General features: G+C 44.7%; 1 protein-coding gene across 3 annotated transcripts in view; it reads left to right on the forward strand.

The window, feature by feature from the left end:
* E2f3 (E2F transcription factor 3) overlaps positions 1 to 17,782 on the forward strand; it is an 83,735-nt gene extending 65,953 nt beyond the window's left edge. For 2 of the 3 annotated variants that reach the window (XM_041632892.1, XM_041632894.1), the window contains exons 2-7: positions 3,544 to 3,655; positions 4,982 to 5,201; positions 6,749 to 6,907; positions 11,175 to 11,289; positions 13,124 to 13,259; positions 14,212 to 17,782. In XM_041632892.1, the coding sequence (XP_041488826.1) occupies positions 3,544 to 3,655; positions 4,982 to 5,201; positions 6,749 to 6,907; positions 11,175 to 11,289; positions 13,124 to 13,259; positions 14,212 to 14,474 (1,005 nt within the window). In that variant the 3' untranslated portion in view covers positions 14,475 to 17,782. The remainder of the gene's footprint in view (positions 1 to 3,543; positions 3,656 to 4,981; positions 5,202 to 6,748; positions 6,908 to 11,174; positions 11,290 to 13,123; positions 13,260 to 14,211) is intronic. The other variant, XM_041632893.1, reaches the window with a different exon arrangement.
* Positions 17,783 to 18,136: the final 354 nt, after the last annotated feature.

Consider the following 18,136-nt stretch of genomic DNA (forward strand, 5'->3'; position numbering starts at 1 on the left):
CGATGAGGCAAAATTCGCCTGTACCTGGGCTGCTGGCCAGAGGGTAGATCTTGACTTAAGGAGAGCATAGATTTGGGGCTTAGGAGCTTTGGATCCCAAACTTCCAGCTTTGTCTTTGATTGACTTTGCCTTGGGAGGAGACAGTTGTCTGAACCCTTTGGATTACTTTTCACAAAGAGGACCAGAACACAGTAGCTTACTTTCAGGTAGTCTAACCTCAAAGTAAGACTTTTTTTTCTGTAACTGCTTCCCAGTAGCCACAAGAAGTCATGCACACACATGCAGGCACACGCACACCTTTCTACCAGGACCCTGCGGCTGCGCACTGCATCCCAGTCTATCTTCACTGGTGCTTATAACAACACACTCTCGGGTTTCAGCCCAAGGTGCTTTCAATACACAGATTTTATTGACTAAAGCAACAACAACAACAACAAAAAATCTGGAGAAGACCTACTACTGCTCCTGTTACATGAGCCAACTCAGTCTCTTTACTTTCTATCCCTGTTTTCAAGTCTACAACATTTTACCTGTAGTTCTAGGAAAATTCTTAAAAGTTGTCCCGTCCTCCCCCAGCTTTGGCCTTATGCCACGCAACCTGTTGGATGCCAGGTGGGGGAGGGGCGGGCAGGAGGCAGCACAGCAACGAGGCAAGCCCAGGTGTAGTTAAACCTACTCAGGCTCTGAGAGGAGAAGGCTGGTTGTCCAGAGATAGAATGTTGGCCAAGAAAATCAAAATCCACAGAACATGCATGGATTGGACAGGAGAGTTGGGAGCAGGAAAGGAGGTCAGGAAAGCATATTGCTGAATTGTCCTTCCTGGACCATTTGATGAATGCTTAGCTTAACCCTGTCCAATAGAAAGATGATAGGCACACATGCAAACTGCAGAATACTCTATAAAGCCAAAGTATTTTTTAACATAATCAGTATCAAAATTAGTGAGATGTTGGGCTGGGGGAGATAGCTTGATTGGGAATAAAGCTTGTCTTGCCTGTGACTATCTGAGTGTATTGTGATACCAGCCCTGGGGGAGATGGAGACTGGTGGATTCGTGGAGCTGGCCGGCTGGACTAACCAATCTACACATTCCAGACCAATAAAAGAATCTATCTTAGCTGGGCGGTGGTGGCGCACGCCTTTAATCCCAGCACTCAGGAGGCAGAGGCAGGAGGATCTTTGTGAGTTTGAGGCCAGCTTGGTCTACAAGAGCTAGTTAAAGAGAAACCCTGTCTCGAAAAAGCAAAAAAAAAAACAAAAAAAAAAAAAAAAAAACATCTATCTTTAAAAAAACTAATATGGGTACCTGTCTCTGTCTCCTTTCATCGCCTGATGAAAGTTAATATTCAGGAGGATGCCTATATGTTTTTCTTTGGGTTCTCCTTATTTAGCTTCTCTCACATTGGAGCACCGGACAGAAATCTCAAGGTCCAAATCAGGAGCAGAAGGAGAGAGAGCACGAGCAAGGAACTCAGGACCACAAGGGGTGCACTGAGACAATGGGGATGTTCTATTGGGAACTCACCAAGGCCAGCTGGCCTGGGTCTGAAAAAGCCTGGGATAAAACCGGACTCGCTGAACATAGCAGACAATGAGGACTACTGAGAACTCAAGAACAATGGCAATGGGTTTCTGATCCTACTGCACGCACTGGCTTTGGGGGAGCCTAGGCAGTTTGGATGCTCACCTTACTAGAACTGGGTGGAGGTGGGGGTTCCTTGGACTTTCCACAGGGCAGGGAACCCTGATTGCTCTTCGGGCTGAGGAGGGAGGGGGACTTGATTGGGGGAGGGGGGAAGGAAATGGGAGGCGGTGGCGGGGAAGAGACAGAAATCTTTAATAAATAAATAAATTAAAAAACCAAAAAAAAACAATATGGGCAGTACCTGAGGAAAACACCCACGGTTGTCCTCTGGCTTCAATACCTACAAAACTCAGACTATTTTACTTCTTTATATATTTAAAATCCAATGTGTATTTTAGACTTGTAAAGTGTGTAAATTGGGATAACCTGGTGGCCAGTAGCAAGCCAGATAACCATCATCCTCTGTCTGTTTCCTGTATCATAGCTTGCAGTTGGGCTGTTGTTATTGTTGTTGTTGTTTAACTCTGGGGTCCTGTCATCCAGATCCCAAATAAATACACAGGGATTTATTCTTACTTAGGAATCCCCAGCCTTAGCTTGGTTTGTTTCGAGCCAGCTTTTCTAACTTAAATTATCCCATTTCTCTTTAACTATGCTTTGCCTCTGGGCTTTTTACCTTTATTCTTTCTTTCCTTCTTACTCTATGGGTGGCTGTGTGACTGGGCCCTGGCATCCTCCTCTCCTCCTTTTCTCCCTCCTTGGTTCTCCCCCGCCCCAGCCTAGTTTTCGCCTTGTATTTATTCTTTCTGCGTGGCAGCCATACCTATCCTTTCTCTTTTCTAGCTATTGGCCATTCAGCTCTTTATTAGACCAATCAGGTATTTTAGACAGGCAAAGTAACACAGCTTCCCAGAGTAAAACAAATGCAGCATAAAGGAATGCAACGCATCTTTGCATCATTAAACAAATATTCCACAGCATAAACGAATATAACACATCTTAAACTAATATTCCACAACAATAAGTAGTTGATAAGAGGATCTGAAGTTGCAGATCTCACTTGAAGAAGCTACCCTAAAGGGAGTTTAGTACGCTTTGTCCTGCTGGGTATCTGGTTGGAGACACCTTGCTTTAAACACCCACCATAATCATACAGTACTTCCCAACACCTAGTCTTCTGTCTTATCTTCTGACTCTGCATCCTGAGGAGGAAGAGATTTTTATCCATCTTGCTTACCGAGGTTTCCACCTACAGTTCCCAGCGTGCAGAAGATGTTAGATGGATGTTGAGTGAAGTGAAAAATAAGATAAAAATGTGTGTGACAGCTTCTCGCTTGCCAGATTTAATGATAAGCCAGAGGACGTGCTCTTGGTTGTAGCTCCTAATGGTGTATTTGTAACGTTTATTTTTCTGATGAAGGACCACTTTTGGCCTGTAGCTAGTCATGTTGCTCTAACTCACGTGTTTGATGAATGTATATAGAAAGAGTGATTGAAAACCTACAGACCCGGGCTCTTCGCCAAGCTCCAGGATGCGATGATAAATGACAAGTGTCTGTCTTGCAGGAAATGAGAGGTGGATAAGTGACCAATAACTGTTAGGGTGTAAGGAAACAGTGTCCGAGGAGCACAGAAAAGGGTATCCAACCAAGTCAGATTGGGAGATACCCACGAATGTGAACTTACGTTCCATAATGCATGAGTTGTTCTTAGCAACCAGCCCTGTGCCCAGAACATAAGTTGAGTCAGTAAATAAATGATTAAGCCATAGCTGAGGAGTCACTTTGCCCATCCAAGTGTGGGGATGCGAGCACCGCCGGGGAAGGGAGTTTGTGTGGCAGGTTGGCCTTCTGAGTAAGACCCCAACTGTGGGGCATGACAAGCCACAGGGTGGGATAGAGGCGGAGAAGGAGGGCACAAACAGCACCGGTGACAGCTCTCTCACTTTCTGATTACAGGCAAAGCGAAGGCTGGAGCTGGGTGAGAGTGGCCATCAGTACCTCTCAGATGGTCTGAAAACTCCCAAGGGCAAAGGAAGAGCCGCACTGCGGAGTCCTGATAGTCCCAAAAGTAAGGGTGCTTTTATCTGTTTCCCTGTGCTCCTTGGTGTGGGACTCCCAACTTGCGAAGCTTGTGGCTGGAAGGATGCCAACGCGTGAATAATTTTGGCATGTTTCTTTATTTCTTCCTGTGCCTATCCAAAAAAAAAATTATACAATGTCTCCTGGCACTTAGCAAATGGTGATAGTCACTCCGGTACCTGGATGCGTTTATTTGCATTTTGAACTAGTCATATTTAACTTTCATAATCCCTTTCATGGATATAACTTAAGAGAGCAAGAAGGGTGGAGATGAATGTGGTAGGGTAAGTGATGTCCCTGCCAACCTCATTCTCTGCTCACCACACAGTAGCTTAGGAACTGGGGCAGTTTGGTTAGTAGAGTCCTTGCCTAGCATATGAGGCCTGGGGTCAATCCCGAGCACCACGGAAACTGAGTGTGGGAGCACACACCCATACTCCCAGCATCTGGGAACTAGAGAGGGGAAGGTTCAAGTGTGTCCTCAACTCCACGAGGTCAAGGCCAGCTTAGGATACACAACACCTTGTCTTAGGAAGGGAAAAAAGGAGCAGAAGTAGTTTACCCAATAAATCACAGCTAATTTCTGCCTCCGTGGAGAGGCTAATTTCTGTCACCTTGTCATTAGAGAGAGAAACTAATACATTATAAATGACCAAGTATTTCCTGGTTCCTCATTTAATGCAAAAGCTAAGTTAGACTTGACTATTCTTTCCCTATAGATTCACAAGTACGTATCCCCAGACTGTGTGGGTGTAAGAGCTGAACCTGAGCTCCTGTAGGAGAGTAGCACGATGCTAAATAGCGGCATTTTGTTTAAGAGGGGTGACAGCTTGAACTTTTTGAGGTGTTCTTTATCCAAATAAGACTTGTTCTGCAAGATGAACTAACAAGTGATAACACACCGGTGCCTGAGCAGCCAGGGAGCTCAAGTCTGTTTGTTTTGGACAAAGTGGTAGCTTGGGCTTCTTAAGTGAGATTCCCCGAGGCCGCGTCACCTTTTCTTCATTCAGAAGATACTTTTGAGCACCTGTGTGTGAGGTATCTCGTTAGCCAGAAAATAGAGGAAGGGAAAGTAGACACCACTGACGGAGACCAAGGAAACGTTATTGCCCGACATAGGAAGTCTGTAATGTCTCTTCCTTTCCTGATAAAGCCATGCCATAGCTTTTGTAACTCACCCCAGACAACAGCAGCTTTGCTTCAGATACTAATCCGGCTGCCTTGGGAAAGAGGGCTTGCTTAGCTGCGAAGAAACCCTTCATTTCTTTACCTTTCCCCCTATCCCCCACCCGTTCGGTTTTTGTTTTTCTTTAAGCTCCAAAATCTCCCTCAGAAAAAACGCGGTATGATACGTCACTCGGTCTGCTCACCAAGAAGTTCATTCAGCTCCTGAGCCAGTCGCCTGATGGGGTCCTGGATCTGAACAAGGCAGCAGAGGTGCTCAAAGTGCAGAAGAGGAGGATTTACGACATCACCAACGTGCTGGAAGGCATCCACCTCATTAAGAAGAAGTCGAAGAACAACGTCCAGTGGATGTGAGTAGGGGTCCCCTTCTCCCAGGCACCAACTCTTCAGGGGGCGTTTGTGACTGCCTCAGTTTCTCCTAATTTCAGTTCCCACATTCAGACCCATACATCTCCCCCTTTTCCCTCCCTCCTTTCCTCCCTTCTTCCCATGTAGAAAGTCAGGGCTGAGGATGGAGCTCAGTTAGTAGAATGCTTGTCTAGAAGGATGACGCCCAGGGTTCAACCCCCAGCTCCATATGAAGTAAGTGTTCAACACCAGCAACCAGAAGTTCAAGATCATCTTTCAGTACATAGGGAGTTCAAGTCCAGCCCAGGATATGTGAAACCCTATCTCAAACAACAAGAAAAAAACAAAACAAGGCAAAAAAAAAAAAAAAGAACTGTCTTTTAGCATAGAAGTATCTTATATAGATACTGCTGGGTCTGTATCTGATTAGCAAAATCCCAAGGATTGGGGAATTGAGTAGACCTCTGCAGTTGTAAATTGGGAAGGAAGCTCTTCACCCATCACACTTAGTCTGTGCGTAGGTGTGTGATCTGTCGATGCGTGTGCATGTCTCCTATATTGTATTTTGGTCATGTGTGGATGAATATGAACGAACACGGTCTTGAAACAGATTCATTTCTGGTTCTAATAGATTAACACACTTCCTCTGTCAGTGAGGGCAAGACTTCAGTGTCTGATTCTTGATGATGTCATTTGTGAGACCTGGACAGAGCCAGGCATTTTATAAGTACAGCATTGAGCTATGAAATCATATTAAAAGGATCAAAACTGTTTGAGGACTATTTTAAATATATATATAATTTGGCAAGGTGACTCAGCCAGTAAAAGGTTGCCTCGAAATCCTGACAACCTAGATTCGATCCCTGAAACAAACATGCATTAAGGCAGGAGAGAACCAACTCTAAAGAGTTGTTCCCTGGCCTCCATACTCCCAACATAGTAGGGTGTGTCCACATCCTTGCAATAAATGAGGAAAACAAAAACCTGTCTAAATACAGTCAAGGGCTGAGGTCGTAACTCTGCGCTAGATTACTTGCGTTAAAAAAGGCCCTGTGTTCAATCCCCCATGTTGAAAAAAACTGAGTGGATTTCTAACATGTGTGTGTGTGGGTGTGTGCGCGCGCGTGCGTGCGCTGGGAATTGCAAACTCACTTTGACCTATGCCTTAGAGAACCCTGTGGATGGCTGATCTTTGTTCTTGCAGATGCCTGACACACCTGCCTCTTTTGCCCCCAGGGATGCATGGATTAGGTGGTGGTGGTGGGAACCAGGTGGCTGCTTTTTTGCCCTCAGAATTTGAGACTACTGAACAAACAGGCTTTTTTTTTTTACCCCCCTTGGGAAAAGGACCCTGAGAATGACTGTTTTCACCTGGTTTCTTGGTGTGTGGAAGTGCATGGCTGTGCAGATGTGTTTCTGAAGCTCTGCTCAGCCCTTGGCTGAAAAACAGCGTGGCACGGGGGAGGGGAGTCGTTGACCCCAGTGGTTCCACCCCCCACATCCTTCAGCTCCTGTAAAGCGCCGTAAAGCATCTGTGTGTGTGTTCTAGGGGCTGCAGTCTGTCTGAGGATGGGGGCATGCTGGCCCAGTGTCAAGGCCTGTCCAAAGAAGTGACCGAGCTCAGTCAGGAAGAGAAGAAATTAGATGAACTGATCCAAAGCTGCACCCTGGACCTCAAACTGCTGACCGAGGATTCAGAGAATCAAAGATATCCTTTCTGCCGCTGGTGGTTAGGCCCTTTCATACTGTTTCCAGAGCCGACAGACAGGCTTGGTCTCCGGGGAGATGGGTGTTACTATGGCATCATGCAAACAACCATTGTGTGTGTGTCTGCCCGTCTGTCTGTCTGTCTGTGTCCACTTAGCTTTACCACAGAAGACAGCATTTTTAATAAAGTAACTTTGGACTGTATGGTATCATTATCGGTGTTGAAAGCCAGGTGAGAACTGTTTTAAAGCATTTATTCACGTGTGGCTGAACATATAGATACACTCACATTGTAAGAACACGCTATTACAATAAAGCGGAAGGTGTCAGTATTAATATTAATGGCAACATTAGGCAGGTTTGTCTTCGCCTTCCCAGATTTTTGGTGGGTGTTAGCTGACACTGTTGGGGTTCTCGCTTTCTATTTTCTTTTCATCAGACATTGTAGCGATTGGAATTTACTGAATCTGTCTGATTGGGCTACCATTGAGACTAGAAAAGTATACTGTAGCTGGGTGTGGTGGAACTGCCTATGATCCTGACAGCGGAGAAACTGAATCCTGAGTTCACAGCTACCCTGGCTACAATAGCAAGGCCTTGTCTCCAGAAAAACAAAACAGAAAAAAAGAGATTACACTTTGTGATACCTGTATTTGAAACACAAGGGCAGAATTATGAGGAGTTCAAAGCCAACTTGAGCACCATAGCCAGTTCAGAGTTAGTCAGGGGTACATGAAATCCTGTCTCAAATGAAACAGAAAGATCAAGAATCCAAGACTGTCCATGCCTGCCTAGGGAGTTTGAGGCCTGCCTGGTCTGCGTGAGCTCTTATCTTTTATGAACAAAAGAACAAGATAGCATATGGCTTTAATGCCAGCATTTGGAAGGCAAAGGCAGGTGGAGTTCAGCCTGGTCCTGCCTACATAATGAGTTCCAGACCAGCTAAAACTACGTAGTATATCCTGTCTACTTTGTCTCAAAGAATTAAATAAATAAAATTATAAGAATGGAAAGAGCCTGGCGTGGTGGTGCCCTTTAGTAATCCCAGCGCTCAGGGGGCAGGCAGGCAGGTCTTTGTGAGTTTGAGGCCAGCCTGGTCTACGTAGCAAGTTCCAGGCCAGCCAGGGCTGCAATTGAAGGCTGCCTTTACATGAAGAAATGAATGGGGTGACTCAGTAGGTAAAGATGCTTGCCTCCAAGCGTAAAGATCTGAGTTCGAGCCCTGGGACCCACGTGGTAGAAAGAGAGATCTGACTCCTGCACATTGTCCTGACCTCAGAACTTCACTGTCATGTGCACTGTGGCCCACATAGCCACCCATTCACATGCTAAATAAATACATGAGAGAAATTTTGTAAAAGAAATCAATAGTAGGACTATTTAATTCACTGTTTAATTGGAATTCCATCGTGGGAAAGCTGTGACTGACAGCTGTCCTGAATATGTGGTTTATAGCATTGTCTCCTATTGACTTTCTCTGGGGCCTTTGTTCAAAAAAAAAAAAGTTTCCTTGAGGGAAAACAAGAAATGGATTTAGAGGGGGAGAACCACATCACAAGCACTTTTAAGTTTGTAAGATTAGCAAATATATTTATGAAATTTCCCTCAGCCCTCTCTTCAGTTCCCAGTCTGGTACAGCTTGTTCAGAGATGTGTTGAAATCTTCCTTCCTACAGCTTGTTGAATAATTGTGGGTGAGTTTTATTTTTGTAAGCTCTTGTTACATAGCCTTTTGATGGTGGGCTCAAGGTTAAAAACCTGGTTATCAGTAATCTAGTATTCTCAACAAAAACCAGGTCCATCCAGTATTCCCCAAAAGCCCCCATTCACTTCTTTGGTAGGCTAAGTGGTGACCTGAAGTGGAGCACCATATTTAATTCCGTCTTAACTGCTAAGATTTGGAGAAGACAATCTGTAGTACAGGCAAGTGCATGCGTGTGTGTGTGTGTGTGTGTGTGTGTGTGTTCATTCGTTTATATTTTAAAAGATGAATAAGGGCACACACCTTTAAGTTCAGCACTCTGGGAGACAGAGGAACACAGATCTCTTGAGTTTGAGGCTAGCCAAGGTTATACAATTGAGACCCCATGTTTCAAAAAACAAAACAAAAATAAATAAAAGTTCTGACTTCCACAGACATCCTTCATACACGTGCACATACCCATATACAGACAGATACAAGGCTTTATTTAAAAAGAAAAAGAAAAGAAAATTAAGCTCCCTAAAAGGCTAATAAGATATCGCTCAGTGGATAAAAGTACTCTACACAAGCCTGATTGATGAATTGGGTTTGATCTGTGGAACCCATGGTGGAAGGAGAGGACCTGACTCAGACATTGTCAGCTGACTACCACCCTTGCCATGATGCAGGCACATGCACACGTGCACGCACACACACACACGCACACACTAATAATAATAATAATAACTTTTTTTTTTTTTTTTTTTTGGTTTTTCGAGACAGGGTTTCTCTGTGGTTTTGGAGCCTGTCCTGGAACTAGCTCTTGTAGACCAGGCTGGCCTCGAACTCACAGAGATCCGCCTGCCTCTGCCTCCCGAGTGCTGGGATTAAAGACGTGCGCCACCACCGCCCAGCCAATAACTAATTTTTTAAAAGCGTTATATGTTTTCCTCCTTGTCCATTATCAAGAGAAAGCCTTGAGCCTGTTGTCCCTGCTGCTAAATGTCTGTCTCTGGCTGCGTTCGTGTGCATTTATGTGCGTGCTTTTGGTCCATAGTAAGTACCATGCTTTTTCATGCTCGCCTTCTAGTCTTGGCTTCGGTACTTGGTATTTGGAAGTAACTACCGAGCAAGAGTCATGAAATGTTCACTTACTCTCTTTCGCTAAGTCCTTGTATCTCCAATTCATTCGGCTGCAGAGCACCTGGGAGCCGCTCACCTCCTTGGGAGCCTGAAGTGTTCATGGTGTTAATAATAACAAGGGTAATTTCTCTAGCAGAAATGAGGATGCGCTGCTGTCTAGGCAATATGTAATCACCCCAGCGCAGGTGCACTTGAGTAAACACCACTGTCTGCCTGCGCGGTAGACACTGTTCTTCTGCCCGTGTTTGCTGTTTAGTCATTCATTCGGTGGCTGCTGTCACTTGCTAATAGCAAGCAGAAGTAGCTGTTGTCTCAAAAATTTTTGATTAGTAAATCGTGCTCTCCCGCCCCACCTTCAAAATTAGGGCCATCTGTCAATCAGTTTGACGGGGCACTTTACTGGAATTTATAGAATGCTAGTATACAAGATTGGCAAAATAAAGCATAGATTTTTTTTTATCATTATTATTGAGACCATCAACCAGAAGAGCCACGAGGGAGCCCATTATTTGACTATCCAAAAGGGAAGACATATCTTCTTTTAAGTCATAAAATGATGGATAATTTTTCCATATGTCTGTTTTGTCTTTTTATTTATTTATTTATTACTTTTTATTCTTTGTGGATTTCACATCTTGCATCCCAATGCCATTCATCTCCCCTTCACTTCTGCCCTCTGTCCTTGCAACTTCCCCCCCAAAAAAGTAATAAAATTTAAAAGTAAAAACAAAACAAACAAACTAAAATCTCGACATGGAAGCTGTAGTGTGACCCAGTGTGTCTCTCTTTTCATCCATGCATCTTTACTTGTGTTTATTGCAATGAGTCATTGGTCTGGTTCAAGGCCTCTGGCTTCTGCTACACCCTCGATACACTGGGGCTCCTTGGACATCTTATTGTTGCCTTGTGTCGTGGAGAGCCTGTAGCTTTGGATCTGCAGGTCTAAGTCCCTGCCCATACTCCAGAAGTGTATTGATGAGGTGGACTATCAGTTGTCCTGGGTTGGAGCATGGGTGGTAACTGGGTTGGTCAGCCTGCCAGGTTTTCCTCATCATCACCACCCAGGTGAGCTCTCCAGTACTGCCTTAGCTAGCTCACCCAGTGTAGCAGACAGCAAGGAGCCGGGCTAGTCCTGCTCTCGCACCCTCTGGTCCAGTTCATCCACACTCACACCACCAGGGCCAGTTCTACTGTTTTGCCCAGGCGAGACGCAGGGCCCGCTGTCTGGATTGATTGGTGAGTGATAAGCCTAGCTCTTCCGTTCTCATGTCCCCAAGCTTGGCTCTCCTACCTGTTGCAGATGGCAAGGGGTGAGGGAGAGGACACATTTACCTTACCCTTGTCATCCCATGGTGTACCAGGGAGAGGGCAGCAGCTCTGTTTGGTAATTTGCATAATGGCTATATCTGTACAATGAGATGGAAAATGTCCTTAACACTTCTTACGTTAGCTTATGTTACATATCAAGATATTCGAAAAATTAGTGGCCTTAAAGACCAAACTGTTATAGTTGTGAAAGCCCCTCCAGAAACAAGACTTGAAGTGCCTGACTCACTAGAGGTAAGGAGGCAGCGCGCGGTCCATCTGCAGAACACATTCCAGAGTACCTGAGCTTGATGAATCCCTGGCTCATGGTTCAAGTCTGCTCATCCCAAGCACTGGATAGTTCTTCCCCATTTATTTTGACTAACCCAGAGTTTAAAAAGGTCCAGCAGTTTCCTGTTTATTAAATGCTCAAGATGTCTGGTTTCAATTCAGAAGGGCATTCTGGTCACAGCAGTCTCTGATGCTCTGCCTCTCTTCAGCGTTTCTTCTTCACAATTTATTATCTGGTGGTTCTGATCAAATTGAACCACTTGAGAGATGTTATGTTGATTACCTTGTGTACGGACAGTTTCCACCATGAATAGAGAGCTCCGGGGGCTTTAGAAGTGACTCTGTGACTTAACACATTTTTTAAGAATTCTTAAAAATCGTTTGTAGTATGTTTACTTTGAGAAAATTAAACAGGACCTTGGGGTAATCGGTAGACAAGAACAGTGTAAGAAAGTAGAGTGGCATTTTTGTAATTGCTCTCAGGTGTTCTTTGATAAAATCAGCCTAGACTGTAATTATAAGATAAAGGAACTGTGGTAAAAAGAAAATACCTAGAATATTAAAAAATAATACCTAAAATGTTAAATTTACAAGGTAAACTTCTTCCCTTAAGAAATTAAAATGTTGTGACCTAGATGAGGAAGGCCTCTGACTATTGTACAGCACTAGAGAGATGGCTCAGTGGTCACAGCACAGGCTGCTCCTCCAGTGGGTCCAAGTTTGGTTCCCAGCACCCATGTAGAAGGATCTGCAACTCCAACTGCAGGAAATGCAGTGTCCACTTTTGAACCTCATCAGGTACAAGGCATGGCATGATGTATAGACATACATGCAGGCAAAACACCCAAATACATAAAAAAGTAAAAGTTTTAAAATCAAAATAAATCTTGGGCTGGAGAGATGGCTTAGTAGCTAGGGGCACTGGCTGCTCCTCCAGAGTATCTGGGTTTGATTCCCAGCACCCGCACTTGGCAGCTCACAACCATCTGTAATTCTGCTCCCGGAGAATCCAATGCCCTCTTGTGGCTTCCCAGAGCACCAACACGCATACATGCTGATGCATGGGCGTGCCTACAGGCAAAGCACTCATGCACATAAAAATAAATGAGTGCAATTTTTAAAATCCCTCATAGGCCAGGTGGCTTACAAGCAACAAGTTGTTTTAAAATGAGTAAATAAAGGTATTTAAAAATCAGTATGGTTTATTCTCTTATTCACCGAAGCTCCTAGCACTTTAGAAGGCTGTTTGTGAGTTGGTTGTTAGAGTTTAACATTAAAAAGTTTTACCATGAGGGAATAGTTTAATGGGAAAACATTCTTTGAAATGCTTAATAGACCTTTAAATAATTTGCAGGAAATAATATATCTAAAGAATACCTAGCCACCTCCCCTTCTCCCCCCAAAAATGATGTCTTTGTGGCAGGGCTCAAAAAACTTTAAAGCTCCACGTAGTAGTTGGCTTTGATTTTGTGAGCAGCATAGTTTCTTAGATTATTCAAGTAATGCACTTTACTACTGTACTATACAAACAGCCAGAGGTAATATATGCAGGATGAGAATGGCCAGAAACTCTGTCCCAATAAAACTTTATTTACAAAAGTGGTTGGTGGGTTGGACTTGGCTTCAGGCTGCAGTGGTTTGCAGCCCCTTGCACTTGAAGAATGTCACCCCTGGCAGACTAGGAGTGAGGGAGCACAGTGAGCAATGAATCTTGTCCTTCCCTTTCAGTTTTAGGAGAGATGGGCTTTGGCTTTCATTTCTAACTGACCTTGAGTTGACCTCTTACTTGTGTTCCTAGAGCCTACAAATACATTTGGCAAGTACCCAAGGGCCCATTGAGGTTTACTTGTGTCCAGAAGAAACAGAAACACACAGACCCATGAAAACAAACAACCAAGACCACAATGGGAATATCCCTAAGCCCACTTCCAAAGGTAAATATTCCACTATTGTCTTTGAGAAACAGTGTGTGAAAATGAAGGCGCCTGGAAGGAACCTCTTTCAGAATCACACAGCTAAGTCCTGATAAATGCTCTCTTGCCATTGTGGACAAGAATCATGTGCAACCCACCAAACTGGCCAAAATAACTGAAGTGTTGGGCAGGGTCAGTGCAGAAAAGTGGGCCTGGAATTTATGGACAATACTAGCTGTTCCATCATTCATCATGTTAAAGGCCCCATGTGAGAAGGTGACATGCTTCTCTGTTGGAATCAGAAAGAGAGGTTCCAAGTCCATGCTGAACTTGCTGCTGGGTCCTGAGTATCTACCAATTGGCCCATAGAGCGACGTGCAGCTGTTAACACCTTTATGTTGTGTAGAGGGGAGTGGAAGAGGACCTTTTGTTATGAGAATAGTTTTTAAGTTATTATTACTAGTCTACAGACTAAAATAACAATCTTAGTCAAAATGGTCCCTCATCCCTGATGAAGACCCTTCGGGCTCTTGTAAGCAGAAAACTGTTTCCTTGGTGTGTGGACAATGGCTAGCATGAGGAATGAGGCTGTAGACTGTATTGGGATATCAGCCATGCTTGACGAGAAAAGCCTTCCTCAGAACCGTGATCTTATCATCCTCCCCACTGCAGTGAGGAGAGGATAGGGTCAGCAAATGTCAGGAAGGTAGCTCGCTTTTCTCTCTTCCTCCCGCTGAGCTCCAGCTCAGATATAAAGACACATAAAACCTTTCCCAAAAAGAGAATGAAGATAAGTAGACAAGGACGAGGCAAAGAGATGGGTTCTTGGTGCTGGTTAGCCTAACGGTGATGATGTGTGGCCTCGAGTCGCGTGCACCATTGAGCTAAGGGCAGCATCATGCACATTCATCCAGGAAAGGCAGATTTTTACGTTTCTCCTAACTACGCCTCCTCCCCCTTTCTTCCTTTTCAGACTTGGCTTCTAACAACTCAGGACATAGCGACTGCTCCGTTTCCACAGCAAACCTCTCTCCTCTGACCTCCCCAGCCAACCTTTTACAGCAGACTGAGGACCAAATCCCTTCCAACCTCGAAGGACCCTTTGTGAACTTACTGCCTCCCCTGCTCCAAGAGGACTATCTGCTGAGCCTAGGAGAGGAAGAGGGCATCAGTGATCTCTTTGATGCGTATGATTTGGAAAAGCTGCCCCTCGTGGAGGACTTCATGTGTAGTTGATTGGGCTTTGTACAAACTATCCTTACAAACCAATATTTTTTTATCACGGAATCAGAACGTGTATCGCAGTGTTGTCCCCTCCTACCTTCTTCCTCCAAGAGTATCATGAAGTAAACTTCAGAACAAAGCTGACATTTTAATGAATTATTATTATTATTATTTTTTTTTTTCCCTAAACGCACAGTTGCAGGCTCCCTTGGGAAAGCCCTGCCTGGTCACAGGCTCCAAAATCTTCCTGATGAGTCAGCAAGTGAGAAGATGTGCAATCAGGTGTCTCTCACCTGCCCTTTTCTCCCCTCCTTCCTCTCCTTCCCTTGCGGACTGGCTTGCTGTGCCTAACGGATGGGCTGTTGAATGGGCCTGGCCACCCAGCCTGCTGGCAGACAGCATTCTCCCTTTGACAGCATTTCAAGCCGTGCCTTCTCTGCAGAATGCATGTCTTTGTGAGTCTGCTAACCTGGAATGGAAATCTGCCACAAATGCAAGCTTGAAGTCATGCAAAGGAATGACTCGGATTTCTTCAGCTCTTAGGAATATTTAAATTACTCTCATAATTCAATGTAAGCTATGGGCCGCGTGTCCCACTCGGAGGTTGCAAGAGCCTCCACAGCCTTTTGGATGAAGAACTTGTTTGTGAGTGCTCATTGCAGAGACAGAGACTAGAAGAGTTCTGCTGCTCGACGCTGTTGTGGATTTTCCTGTCTCCATACCCCACCTGCTTCCACTCCCCCCCCATCCTGCGTGTTTGTGAGTTTCCGGTTGATTACTTGCAACTTAGGAGTTCCTTGTGGGTTGTTTTTAGAATTTTTATTTTTCTAGCTGCCATTGAAGCATTCCTGTGGCCCCCATCAACCATTTCAATTGAAGTGTTTACCTTAAAGCGGTTTTTTGCAAATTCCTTTTCCTTTAGCAGAGGGAGAGAACCTCTCCTGATCAAAGCATCTAAACCTGTGTGACCTAAGGTCCACCAGCCTCTGCGAGGAGCATCCTCTGTCTTGCTTCCTTTCCCAGAAAGGAAGCTTGGAACGAGAACAGCTCTCGAGCTCACTGACTCGAGTGGCCCCCAGTGAGGACCTCGGGCCAGATGATAGAGCTGTCCCATGGAGCAGCAGGCATGGATCCCTCCATCCTTGGGCTTCCCGGGCCCCTGCGACCGGGAAAGGGCTCTAATGCCACACTCAGGGAGACCACTTCTCAGGGTGGGGTCAGGTGGAGAGGCCCTAGGGAGAAAGGCATCCCGTTGTGTAAGTGGCATTCTATCAGGGACACTTCCTGAAGTTGGGACGAGGAGCTCCCACTGTGTCAGGGGGTAGACTAGTTCTGTCCAGAACCCATCACCCTTCCTACTGTGAGTGGGTGAGTTGGGCAAAGGGAAAATGGGAGATAGGAAACGCAGTGATAGAATGCCAGGGCGTCTCCCTCGTTACGCCTCAGGAATGGTGTCCCAAACTGGAGGCTCTGTGTCAGCTATGATCCTTCCAGTTACTTCCAAGAATAACGTTCCCACTGGCAGGTGGCAATGGCCATCACGTCCTGGTGTTGACTATGGCATAGTACCTCAAATCCATTCCTTGGATGCTAAGGGCTGCGGAAATGAGTTAGTCATAAAAACTAACCTCCAGCTGAACGGTTTGAAACACTATGTGCCTGACCCACCAGGGAGGCACGTAGTAGGCACTCGACTCATATACACGTAACCGTGTTGAAAATATCCCTTGGGAAAACATTTTAATAAACCACAAGAACCCTGGCCAGTTTACTCTAGATAGATTTCCACAATATGCAAAGCGGTGGTGGGGGTGGAGACAGAAGACACCGGCACTTTAAACTCTGTGTGTGGGTATGCGTGGTGTATGTTTGGGAAGAAAAATCAAAGGTGCAGACTATCTTCCTCTCTCTTCTTCAGCCTCAGCCCCGGCCTCCTCCCCTCACACACTCTGGACTTGGTACAGAATAATCCGTGTGGTCCGAGCTGAAGCACTGGGGTGGAGGAGGGAGGGGGAGCTTCGTGTTAAGTGCCTACTGGAAATGCACTGTGGGTTTTTTCCTGTATGGGAAACCATTTATGCCAAGCTTTCCCCCATGTCCTCTATTTATCTCATCTGGTTAGCTGCCTCTGCTTCTGGCTTTGTGTAATTCTCTTTGCCAGCTGCATCGAGCTGGGTTTCTTTCCCCCGAAGTCTAATGACTAAACTCACCTTGCTCCAGGTTGTTGTATGTTTGGTTGACTTTGCTTTGTTGAAACTATTCGTATTGTGATACCATATTTATTGTTTTAAGAAAGGAAAGGAATACTAATGAGTCTTCAAGAATTCTTTCATGCATAATAAGACTTTTCCAGTTAATGGGCTTATTTGGCGTACGTAGAGGAGAGACGTCCATATTATATTCTGTTTGCATTTAGGTCTTTTCTTTGCTCTTAATATCTGGCACACAAAGTAGATGAGTACTACAGTATTTGTGTTCCTTTAAATCCTGAGAGTGCAGGTTCCCTGGTACCATTAAGTTGCTGCTACTTAAAGCTCACATGCGGATGGCTGAACGTTCCAAGTGTGCGAATGGTGATGGCGTGAGCCTCAGAGGATTAAACTGTATAAAGGGCAACACATGAGCTGTCAAACAGTGTTAGGCGTGTGTTTGTGTACATAGCAGTTTTATTTAAGTCGATACAGTCCGCTCACATTGCCATTGTTTTCCAGTTTTTGTACAGAGATAGCGATTCATTTGTAAACACTGCCAGAATATTTTCTAGCTGGTTTGTAATTTTTTAAGACTGTTGCCTTGGGTTTTGTTTTTTGTTGTTTGTTGTTGTTGTTGCTCCTGTGACTCTTGTTTGCCTTTTGGGTCGTACGTGTAGCTCTGTCTGTAAATAGAACCGCAGTATTTAAAGCTTTAGCTTTCAGGAAAAACGAAGTAAGAATCCAAGTGTGTGCATGACACGTTGTGCGTCTGAGAAGGGATCTGGAGGAAGATGCCTTGTGGAGGAAGTTGGGTGGCAGTTGGCAGGGTGTGGGATGTCTTTCCTACGGGGTACATGCTTTTTGTAAAAAGGAAGTGTTTCTCCCAACGTTGGGAGTGCGCAAACTACTAATCAGTTTAGCTTTGTGTTGTATGCTAGTTACAAAAATAAATAATGTAATATAATGTAAAAATAGACAAACAAACAAAAAAAAGCTTTTATGATGGATTTTGTAAATAGATTTGTTACAGGGTGACCTGTTCTAGCTGTGATCTTACCACTTCAAATGGATGTAATTTGAATAAATTTTGTATGGTAAAGGGTCAATAAAATGATTTTTTTAAGAGTTCAGACTTGTAAATGGATTTTCTTACATTATCTTAATCTGTGTGTGTGTGTGCGTGCGCGCTCGTGCATGCGTGTATGCGTGCACATGTGGTTATTTTTTAGGCAAGATGTCATGTGCTCTAGGTTGGCCTCATACTTGCTATGTAGTTGAGTGTCGCCTTGAATTCCAGATCCTTCTGCATCTACCTCCTGAGTGCTGAGATTATAGGCCCATGGTGTGCTGCCATGACTGGTTTGTTTTATATGTTGCTGGGAATTGACCTCCATTGTATGACTATGCTACAGTCTATTTAACCATCGGTTGATGTATATTTATCTTGTTTCCATTTGTAGACTACTGGAATTCTAGGCGCTT

The sequence above is a fragment of the Microtus oregoni genome, unplaced genomic scaffold, assembly GCF_018167655.1.
Source record: "Microtus oregoni isolate MIOR12 unplaced genomic scaffold, Mior012 000042F_ref0000377, whole genome shotgun sequence".
Taxonomy (NCBI): Eukaryota; Metazoa; Chordata; class Mammalia; order Rodentia; family Cricetidae; genus Microtus; species Microtus oregoni.